This window comes from Seriola aureovittata, chromosome 9, assembly GCF_021018895.1.
Source record: "Seriola aureovittata isolate HTS-2021-v1 ecotype China chromosome 9, ASM2101889v1, whole genome shotgun sequence".
NCBI classification, from domain to species: Eukaryota; Metazoa; Chordata; class Actinopteri; order Carangiformes; family Carangidae; genus Seriola; species Seriola aureovittata.
In genome coordinates, this window is record NC_079372.1 from 5,348,194 (window position 1) to 5,359,611 (window position 11,418).

The following is an 11,418-nucleotide window of genomic DNA, read 5'->3' on the forward strand; positions in this document are numbered from 1 at the left end:
GCGCTCAAGGGTTTTCCTGTCGGATTGTAAAATGGCGCATTGTTGTCACAACTGCATCGCGGCTATTTGATTAAGATTATGGAGATGTTTAGATTATTAAACTAAACATGCACTTAATCATGTGACTTATGCATAGGCCTGCAATAGATTGAACGGAGATTCATTCATTTGCGCGCATTCTTCGTCTTTGAAGTTGCTTGTTCGGTGTACATTGGTTGCTAGCATTAGCAACATTTTACTTGCTAATATTTACTGTGCAGTTTTTCTCAGAACAGCGACACAAATATAACGAAGATGGGCTATTTAAAACTCATAGAAATTGAAAACTTCAAGTCGTATAAAGGAAGACAGATCATTGGACCTTTTCACAAGTTTACTGCAATCATTGGACCCAATGGATCAGGTATGTTATGATCGCGGCTAATGCAGAATGCAGGCAGCTTGTTAGCATTGGCTTACGGTAAACTGTACACTAATGCCCCGCTGTCTTTAGATACCACAATTTATAGTTACATTCATGTCTGTGTACATCATACTATCTAAACTAACTATATCCCATACTACAATTCTGCACTCAGTTGTTAATTTCAATGTAATTTGTGACGGCCAGATTGTACAATGCTGTACGCGTTTATATCCATGAATGTATTATATGAATGATCCAACTTTCATTTTGTATGTGTAAACTTTATTACTGCAATAGTTAAGTTTTCGCTGACAAAGTTATGGTTTATCTTTGTTAACATAGATAGTCCATTCTGCTTCACACGGGAGGAGGTCAATATCGTATAAGTCAGAGCTCTGCAGCATCACAACAAACTGACTTATATTTAGTCAATAAACAACCAACAATTGTCATCTGATAAAACATGAAACTTCACATTCTAAAAGAATTGAGGATAAACTTTACTGCAGGACTGTTGTTTTGGGTCACACCACCAGATTGTACAAATGTTTCAAATAAACAGCTCACTCAGTTTATATTTTACTTTCTATATTAGGTTTATGTGCGATACTGAAAACCTAAACACTCTCGTTGTAGGAAAGTCCAACCTTATGGATGCCATCAGCTTCGTGTTGGCAGAGAAGACCAGTAACCTGCGTGTGAAGACACTGAAGGATCTTATCCATGGAGCGCCTGTAGGGAAGCCAGCTGCCAACAGAGCCTTTGTCAGCATGGTCTACCAGGAAGATAACGGAGAGGAACGCTCCTTCACAAGGGTCATTATTGGTATGAACCCCCACTGACAGTTGTGTTGGAATGTATGGTTCGGTTGCTTTGCTAATTTCTGCCAGATATCTCAAGGCGTCTTCTTAGCTGTTCATATATTCTATGTTTCTATTCCAAGTGTGTTTGTTCTCCAGTTGACCTAAGATTAAGGAATTGAATTGAAAGAACATGAGTGTAAAGTTTCCTTAAAAATTCTGCCATGACTGATGAAAGAGCCCCAATTTCAAACCATGCTGAGACTCTGTCACACTCACATTTAATTTGACTTCATCATACACCTTAAAATTCACCAAGATCCAGTTTAATTCTGTAATCAGGCTCTGTTGACTGCTATGTAGCACTTTGTTTCTAGAAGAACATTATCAAAGCTATTCAGACAACACTTTATTATATGTTCAGATATGTTTTATTATGCTACAATTGTCTTTCCTTGGACATGTTTAATGAAATACCTTTGCTGCCATTCTGTGTGTGCTTTGATGAGCTAATGCTCCTGGTGTTTTATCTCCTTGAATGTGCCTGTGTCATGTGCATCAGGTTCCTCCTCTGAGTACCGCATCAACAACAAGGTGGTGGGCCTACCTGAATACAGTGAGGAGTTGGAAAAACTTGGAATCCTGATCAAAGCCAGGAACTTCCTGGTCTTTCAGGTCAGACTCAAATCCTAAAAAATGTTTTCTAAGAGAAATGTATTCATTGGTGTTCTTGAGAAACAGGTTTGCTGTCACAGTGATCTCATCTCAGTACCGATAAGAAGTGTTGCTCATCATTGTTTGAAGTTGCTTGTTGCATTTATTTTTAATTGACAATACTGAATCATTGATGATTATAAGTTATTCTTATGACAAACAGTATAGCCCTGTCAGTGTGCTAGATTTGTTTTGCTTAATGCCAGTACTCTTTGTGGTAGAAACAGTTAATATAGTCAGGCATGTGCCTTCACAGCTTTGAATGTGACTTGGTCAATTACAGCAGGGCATCATTTTTGCTGGTGTAAAATGAATAGCTGGTAACATGGTGTTGGTAGTTGTTATTGGTAATCACAGTTGCGTTCCCTCCTTATTCCCCCCCCACCCCCACCTCCAGGGAGCCGTGGAGTCCATTGCCATGAAGAACCCTAAGGAGCGTACAGCTCTGTTTGAGGAGATCTCTCGCTCCGGTGAGCTGGCACAGGAATACGACCGCAGGAAGAAGGAGATGGTGAAAGCAGAAGAGGACACGCAGTTCAATTATCATCGCAAGAAAAACATTGCCGCTGAGCGCAAAGAAGCCAAGCAAGAGAAAGAGGAGGTTTGTCCTTTGTGTTGATTGCAAATACAGTATCTCGACAGTTATTTTCATGTTTGAGTTCTGATTGGGTTGGAAATTGAATACTTCATTTAAATTTTGCCGCGTGATTATGAAGTTTATTTTCCTGTAAAAAGAATTTGACCTGCAGAGAAAGTTACTTAATAGTTGTTGTAGCATCTCATTAGTTTTGACATCTGATTACGATAATATTTGGCATATTTAGTGTTATCTGTTATCTGTCTTCTGTTATTTGTTTGAAACCCTCTGTAATTACCTATCTTGGCAAGGACCGTTTTCTAAAAGAGAATCTTAATCTCAGTGGGGTTTAACTGGCCATCAGTAAAGGCCATCATTATACAAAACACATAAAATTGCTCATCCCACTGCTTGTGTATCTCCTACCATTATGCCACCAGGCTGAGCGTTACCAGCGTCTGAAGGACGAAGTAGCCAGGGCCAGTGTTCAGTTGCAGCTCTTCAAGCTGTACCACAATGAGACCGAGATTGAGAAGCTGAACAAAGAGCTGGGCCAGCGGAACAAGGAGATTGAGAAGGACCGTAAAAAGATGGACCATGTGGAGGAGGAGCTGAAGGACAAGAAGAAAGAGCTGGGCAGGCTGATGAGGGAACAGCAGACCATTGAAAAAGAAATCAAGTAAGTGACTGACATGAAGGCTTTGTCATGTTTGCTTAATGCACATGCATAGACCCTGTGTCCCGTGTTAATCATGTGACTCTCTCCACAGAGAGAAGGACTCTGAGTTGAACCAAAAGAGGCCACAGTACATCAAGGCCAAAGAGAACACCTCACACAAGATCAAGAAGCTTGAGGCGGCGCGCAAATCGTTGCAAAATGCCCAGAAGATGTACAAGAAACGCAAGGGAGACATGGATGAGCTGGATAAAGAGATGAGAGCGGTGGAGTTGGCCAAGCAAGAGTTTGAGGAGAGAATGGAGGAAGAGGCGCAGAGCCAGGGCCAGGACCTCACCCTGGAGGAAAACCAGGTCTGATATGTTAGGAAGTTGAAGATGTTTAGTGGCTCCTCATCTCCATGATCAGCTGCCGCTTTTTATTAAATTGATACAACTGGTACTCCCATGTTACTGTAAAGAAAAAGTCTACATTTACCATCAGATCTATTTGAGTTTATTCTTGTTATTCTTCAGGGAGTTGTTTACTCTGAATTAATATTGCTGTAAAGAACTTTATGCTTAATGTCCTAGCCGACTTTGTAGGCTTCTCAAAATGCATGTAGTGGTTTGGCATTAGGATAAAGGCACAACTGGAAAGCTAGCACATGTAAATTTCAGGTTTTGATGTGTGTGAACTGCATCTTGGGTTTTTTATGATGTCTAATAAATGGTTATTAAAAATTGAAGTGACTAATCACGACCACAAACGGTTTCTCTCTCCTGTCCAGGTCAAGCAGTACCATCGTCTGAAGGAGGAAGCCAGTAAACGTGCTGCTACACTGGCACAGGAGCTGGAGAAGTTCAACCGTGACCAGAAGGCCGACCAGGACCGCCTGGACTTGGAGGAAAGGAAGAAAGTGGAGACAGAGGTAAAAAAAAAAGTTAATGATGGCAGGTTTTCCCTGTGTCAGAACAAACTGACTCGCACTGATTTGAATGCATGTAAGCATATATTATGTTGTTTCTCTCCAGGCCAAAATCAAACAGAAGATCCGTGAAATTGAGGAAAACCAGAAACGTATTGAGAAACTAGAGGATTATATTTCCACCAGCAGGTATGCAGCTCGCATTGTTCAATGTATTGATTTAATAGGTGTCTCCGTTATACTCCCTCATTCACACACTCATGTCCTGTTACCCCTCCAGGCAATCACTAGATGAGCAGAAGCGCATGGAGGAGGAGCTGACTGAGGAGGTGGAGATGGCCAAGAGGAGGATTGATGAGATCAACATGGAGCTCAACCAGGTACACCAAACACAAACTGCATTATCTTAGCTGACAGTCAATGCGATCTGTGTGCTGTGATTGTTAGGGACCTCTCACTGGAAGACCTTTAGTTCATATGTGCATGTGTTACAATGTCAAACTGTCCATCATTTGCAGATTTCAACCTGCGTCTGTAGCTTACCTTTGCTCTGGAAGCGAGCAGCATAGATCTAAATTTCTCCATGTGAATCAATGAACGTTTCTCACCGCTGACATTCACATATATCAGGAGAAAAGAACAAGTGTGACCAATAACGTAAATCATGTTGCTAGGTGTGCCAGTAAGCCATGCCAGTGGGCCAGCATGCATAGCATTGGGGCCTTGGCACTGATGCTCCTAATCTTAATGTTATTAGTTACACCCATGTTTGACAAGTGAAAACGTCAGTTGTGAAAAAAGCCCATAACAAATCCTGTTATTACCGGCTTTTTCTGTAGGTAATGGAGCAGCTGGGAGACGCCAGAATCGACAGGCAGGAGAACAGTCGCCAGCAGCGCAAGGCTGAGATCATGGAGAGTATCAAACGACTCTACCCTGGCTCCGTGGTATGGCAGCTGTGACAGCATCCAGTACAATATTAGCTAATTTCCTCAAGATGGAAAAACTACAGTTTCTCGCTTCCCTGCTGGATTTAGTGACGTTTACGACTCTTTCTTTCCTCCAGTATGGCCGTCTAATCGACCTGTGCCAGCCCACTCAGAAGAAGTATCAGATTGCTGTGACCAAAGTGTTGGGCAAGAACATGGACGCCATCATTGTTGACTCGGAGAAGACTGGCAGAGACTGTATTCAGTACATCAAGGAGCAAAGAGGAGAGCCTGAGACCTTCCTTCCTCTTGATTACCTTGAGGTGAATACTAGAAAGTATTGATAATGTCTCTACTGAAGAGCCTTTAGAGGAGTTAGAATATACAGTATTGAAGCTGCCATTAAAAATGGAAACATCAAATTTCAGCAAACTTGAGGAACAAGATGAGACTTAAATTTAAAGCATCGTTTAGTACTTTGACCATACTTTTGCCATATGGTTGCAAAATGTTTAAAGCCATCTTTTTTTAGTTTGTTAATTCCTGTTTAATGTCAGGGACTCGTTTTCCTGCCAAAAAAATTATATATATATATATATATAACTATTGATAATCTTTTCTCTCAACAAAGGTGAAACCAACAGATGAGAAACTGAGAGAGCTGCGAGGAGCCAAGCTGGTGATTGATGTGATTCGCTACGAGCCCCCGCACATCAAGAAAGCCCTGCAGTACGCATGCGGCAACGCCCTGGTCTGTGAGAACGTAGAAGATGCACGAAGGATCGCTTTTGGAGGGCCGTACAGACACAAGGTACTTGACTTAGTTTAGGTCACTAGCTGAGGTTTCACATACTGTCAACTATGTTGTCATGAAGATGAGAGGATGTGAAAGCTTTATCTCCTGCCTAATGACTTAGTAGATGGGAACCTTTGTCCATCCTGCCACCTAAACTCTCCTTGTGTGCCTGTGTCCAGACGGTAGCCCTGGACGGTACTCTGTTCCAGAAGTCCGGAGTCATCTCTGGAGGAGCCAGTGACCTGAAGGCCAAGGCCAGGCGCTGGGACGAGAAAGCAGTGGACAAGCTCAAGGAAAAGAAGGAAAAACTCACCGAAGAGCTCAAGGTAATGTTAAATACGAAGACCTCGATCAGTGGGGTTGTGGCTTGGGTCGTTAGTGAATTAGCACGATATCATAAACAGTATTTTGAGTCAGCGAGAAGCAGGATGTGGTGAAAATGTTGCAATACTAATACTGGATTACGTCCCCCTGTGTGACCTCAAAATGTGAGTTGTTGTCGATGTGTAGTCAATGACTGCAGCTTGATGGATCGTCACTTGATGTTAACTCACAACATTTTCCTCATAATGTTTTCGGTTGTAGGAGCAAATGAAGGCGAAGAGGAAGGAGGCAGAGCTGCGTCAGGTGCAGTCTCAGGCCCATGGTCTGCAGATGAGACTCAAGTACTCCCAGAGTGACCTGGAACAGACAAAAACTCGCCACCTCTCCCTCAACATGCAGGTACAGCCTACAGCTCATTATTTTGCTCTTCCTGTCTGTTGTTGCTCTATTGGCCGATGTTACTAAAGCTTGTTTTGTTTTACGATTTGCAGGAGAAGTCTAAGCTCGAGAGTGAACTGGCAAACTTTGGGCCTCGCATCAACGACATCAAGAGGATCATCCAGTCCCGTGAGAGGGAGATCACTGACCTGCGGGACCGCATGAACCTGGTGAGACTGACAGAAAGTGAAGTCCATGTAGAAATCGGTTTATGAATGTTTGGCTTTTCAGTGACATCAACATGAATGTTTTTGTTCTCCAGGTGGAGGATGAGGTGTTTGTGGAGTTCTGTGAGGAGATTGGAGTGAGGAACATCAGAGAGTTTGAGGAGGAGAAGGTGAAGAGGCAGAATGAGATTGCAAAAAAGCGGTGAGTTTGGTCATTTAATATCCACTTCCACTGCAGATCATTCATCATTCTTTCCATCCCAGTTTTTCTGTGTAGCCTAACCTGACATTCAATGTGTTTGCATCAGTCTTGAGTTTGAGACCCAGAAGACCCGTCTGGGTATCCAGTTAGACTATGAGAAGAACCAGCTGAAGGAGGACCAGGAGAAAGTCATGATGTGGGAGCAGACTGTCAAGAAGGACGAGGCTGAAATAGAGCGACTTAAGAAGGTAGACACATCAAGCGAAGGATGAAAACTTGACTTATTATCTGTTCTGTCCAGAATGTCAAGTTAAATCTCACACGTGTGTCCTGTCTTCCTGTAGGAGGAGCACAGACACATGAAGATCATTGATGAGACAATGGCTCAGCTGCAGGATCTGAAGAACCAGCACCTCACCAAGAAATCTGAAGTCAATGATAAGAACCATGAGATGGAGGAGATCCGCAAAAAACTGGGTGGCGCCAACAAGTCAGTGGCTGCAGACACGCACATTAATATTCCTTATTTTGTGAATATAAATGTTATTTTTGAGTCAGGCTTGCTGTAAAAATGCTCCTGTTGTCGTCATTGTCTATTCCAGGGAGCTGACCCAGCTCCAGAAGGAGGTGACGGCTATTGAGACCAAACTGGAACAGAAGCGCAGTGACCGTCACAACTTGCTGCAAGCATGCAAAATGCAGGATATCAGGTTGCCTCTTCGTTCTGGAACAATGGATGATATCAGCCAGGGAGAGGTACAAACAAACACACTCGTACACACTCTTGACTTTAATACCACTGGGACTGAAATCAATAATTACATCCGTCTTTTGTTTTGTCGATCCAGGGAAGCTCCCAGACAGACGAGTCCAGCAGCCAGAGGACGTCCAGTAGTGTTCTGGCTAAAGAGGCTCTCATAGAAATCGACTACAGCAACCTGACTGAAGACCTTAAGGTAGCAAGTCCAAACGACACCCTAGCTTTACATTTAAACAGTCCAGCTTGACCTCCTTCCATCATTTTATTTACATGTGACATCAGCTCTTTGGATTTGGGTTACTTGGTTTTTTCTAGGCGACAGTAATGAAAAAAATATATCAATAATGTACTTGTCTCTACACACTTACAAAGTATTTAACAATATACAAAAGAGGAAACATTTGCAGCAAAGATATGACGTGTATACCTTACACTCCACTCATGAGGTACACTTAAACTTATTTAATCTTGTTTCCTGCAGGATGCGCTTTCAGAGGAGGAGATCAAGGCAGAGACAAACACGCTGCAGCAGCGTCTGAACGAGCAGCAGAGCATCCTACAGAGGATCAGCGCACCCAACATGAAGGCCATGGAGAAGCTCGAGAGCGTCAGGGACAAGTTCCAAGAGACGAGTGACGGTGAGATGGCAGGGGTTAAATGGGTGAGAGATTTTCACAGAGCCTTTGTGGAGCTGTTAATAATGGTTTCGATGCGCGTTTTCTGTCTTCGTTTCAGAGTTTGAAGCTGCTCGTAAGAGAGCCAAGAAGGCCAAGCAAGCCTTTGAGCAGATCAAGAAGGAAAGGTTTGATCGTTTCAACACCTGCTTTGAGTCTGTGGCCACCAACATTGATGAGATCTACAAGGCCCTCTCGCGCAACAGCAGTGCTCAGGTAAGCCTCGAAAATGTTTTTTACTGTGACCTACTGAAATTCGACCTCTAATCCATGCATTTATGCGTAGGCAGATAATTGATTAGTCATAGATCGTGTGTTTAATGTTTAAAGGAAAAACCTTTTAGAGTGACTGCCTTTCTTCTGTAGGCTTTCCTGGGCCCAGAGAACCCAGAGGAACCATACCTAGATGGCATTAACTATAACTGCGTGGCTCCAGGGAAGAGGTTCAGACCCATGGACAACCTGTCTGGAGGAGAGAAGACTGTTGCTGCCTTGGCTCTGCTCTTTGCCATCCACAGGTGAAACAAGGGAGGAGTGAGAGAAGGAGTCTAAATACATGTTTGAGTTGCTTGAAAGTTAATGAAGATTGTTGGAGTATTGTTAACATCCTCTCTCCTGCTTGTCTGAAGCTACAAACCTGCGCCCTTCTTTGTCTTGGATGAGATTGACGCTGCTCTGGACAACACTAACATTGGCAAGGTCTGTTCACGAATACAATTAGATTTTAGTGACTTGAGCTTTTTAACAATGATGCATGTGATGTAAAAGCAGAGGCTTTTCGTTAATAATGCACAACAAGTTAAGCACAACTACAACTCATAATTTCCTGTAAACCCAAGGTGGCCAATTACATCAAAGACCAGTCGGTGCAGAACTTCCAGGCCATCGTCATTTCTCTGAAGGAGGAATTCTACACCAAGGCAGACTCACTCATCGGCGTTTATCCAGAGGTGTGTTTCTCAACATTGTCTACACAAAATACTAAATAAATACAGCCATGAACCTTTGACAGTTGTATAAAACAGGGTATCTGCAGGTCTTTAAGTCCTAAAAGCACTGACTTCACTCCCTCAAAAAAAGCCCTAAAAGGTGTTAAATTTCATTTAGAAAGATCTTTTCTGTTGACAACAACATTAGTAGTTCAGGACTTGCAGCAAACACTAAAAACATAAATTAACTTAAATAAATTGATTATTTTTTAATTGGTCAATCCATCCATTCATTTTTCTTCCACTCTTCTGCGTCCAAGTAATGTTAATTGATTAGCTGTAGTACTAGGATTTACTGTTATATACACTGACATAAATGCCAGTGATATATTGATATAAATGTCAATAAATTCATGTACTTAACATATAATTGTAATATATTGTCCCTACTGGTGTTCCCATGAGTATGACCATGAAAAGGTATCACATTGCATTCTATGTTGTGTTAAAAAAGGTCTTAAAGTCTGATATTTAATTTGTTAAATACTGCAGAAACCCTGTGTTTGTAGATTTGTAGACAGAATCATTTCTGACAGTTCTGGAAAATGCCTGAATCTCTCAGTTTCTGGCTCGCTGCTTTCCTCTGAATATCCTTTGGGTTTTGAAGCTCAAGGAAACTGATCGTTGTGACTCATTTTTTCACTTTTTTTTTTTTTTTGACATTTCATCGTCCAAATGATTTGAAAATTAATTAATAATGAAAATAATGTTAATGTTTGTTGCAGCCCTAATGCTTGACCTGAATGCACATTGGAAATTAAATTATTAACTGATTTTCCTTCTCTTCCACCCACAGCAAGGAGATTGTGTCATCAGCAAAGTTCTCACCTTTGACCTCTCTCAGTATCCGGACGCCAACCCGAATCCGAATGAATAGGACAAGGCACTCCCTACACTGGCATTTTAGCAAGTTGGACATTCATCTGCTACTCTCTCTGGATTGCTCATGTATTCTGTAGTCACAGATTATGTATCCATTAGGTCCCACATCTTATTACTTATTGTTTTTATGTTTATGTTTTTTTTGAATATGTTAGAGTAGTGAATTAGTGAATTATAATTTTTTTTAAGTTGTGGCGCAGTCGTTCTTTATAAATCGCAACAACCAGGACATATGTACATTTATACAAGCCAGCCCTTTCTCAATTTGGCCTTACAAGAGTGATTATAATCAAAAAATTGAATTATAATCGAATGAAAATGAGTGGGAATCAAACCTTTTTAACAGACTGTAGAATTTGTATCATGTGGTAAAATGTGTCAAATTGACCTGAAACAAGTTTTTGCTGTCAGAACTTTTATACTGTTTATGGCCCGCCTTTCAACGGTGTGCTTTCAAGCCCTTGCCTGTCTTCTGTTGTGTGTACTAAAATATGTATTTGCATTTTCATATGTGCTTCTTTTTTAAAAGCCGGAAAATCAGGAAACTGTTGTTACAGTATGGTGGATACATTCCCGTGTGTGATAGCTAAATGAAACCACTAGTTAGCTGCAACTGCCGATGCTATAATGAGATCACGGAGCTTTCATCAGAAAACTATTTCAAAGGAAATGTGCTGAGGCTATACGGCTGTAAGAATAACAACAGTCTCTTTATATTCCCTGAGTGATGTTCGGAATCAACTTTAGGCGAATGGAAAACTCAACGTGAGTGAGAATATTCTATCAGGACTGTTTTATTGATTGCTTTGCTTCAATAAATAAAATTTGAATTATTTAAGCTCCTTTAATTTTGTTTACTTTTATTTTGTAATGCAAGCATAAAACTCATCCACAGTTTTCTGATTTCTTTGACAGTTTTCTACCTCTGTTTTAAGGAATTTTCTTACTTTTCTATGAACCTGCTTGAACCCACAATGCAGTATGCATCTTGCTGCATTAGTTTCCATTCCATAAGGGGGGAGTCTTTGCTTTGCTAGGCAAGACTATTAATAGAGGCTCTCAGTTTTCACACCGTAACTTCTGCTGGAGGGGGGAGGGGGAGGGGGGGGGTGCGTCCAAAGCATGCACCTATCTTCTCTTCAAGTCTGTCTCCGTCCCATTTCAGCGTCTCTCCATC

General features: G+C 41.6%; 1 protein-coding gene across 1 annotated transcript; it reads left to right on the top strand.

Annotated features, from left to right (window-relative positions):
* Positions 1 to 16: 16 nt before the first annotated feature.
* smc1a (structural maintenance of chromosomes 1A) lies at positions 17 to 11,089 on the top strand. The gene is made up of 26 exons (XM_056384067.1): positions 17 to 403; positions 1,043 to 1,231; positions 1,769 to 1,881; positions 2,318 to 2,521; positions 2,938 to 3,176; positions 3,268 to 3,526; positions 3,943 to 4,083; positions 4,187 to 4,269; positions 4,361 to 4,460; positions 4,920 to 5,027; positions 5,147 to 5,332; positions 5,641 to 5,820; positions 5,985 to 6,131; positions 6,391 to 6,528; positions 6,621 to 6,737; positions 6,830 to 6,936; positions 7,043 to 7,184; positions 7,281 to 7,426; positions 7,539 to 7,692; positions 7,785 to 7,892; positions 8,178 to 8,334; positions 8,432 to 8,586; positions 8,737 to 8,888; positions 9,000 to 9,069; positions 9,210 to 9,320; positions 10,156 to 11,089. Exons 1-26 carry the CDS (start codon positions 295 to 297, stop codon positions 10,234 to 10,236), a joined length of 3,696 nt encoding a protein of 1,231 aa, XP_056240042.1. The 5' UTR covers positions 17 to 294; the 3' UTR covers positions 10,237 to 11,089.
* Positions 11,090 to 11,418: the final 329 nt, after the last annotated feature.

Coding starts and splice junctions, on each gene's coding strand:
- smc1a (XM_056384067.1), top strand. CDS start 295: ATGGGCTATTTAAAACTCATAGAAATTGAAAACTTCAAGTCGTATAAA. Junction 4,461..4,919: donor TCAACATGGAGCTCAACCAG/GTACACCAAACA, acceptor CTTTTTCTGTAG/GTAATGGAGCAGCTGGGAGA. Junction 5,821..5,984: donor GAGGGCCGTACAGACACAAG/GTACTTGACTTA, acceptor GCCTGTGTCCAG/ACGGTAGCCCTGGACGGTAC.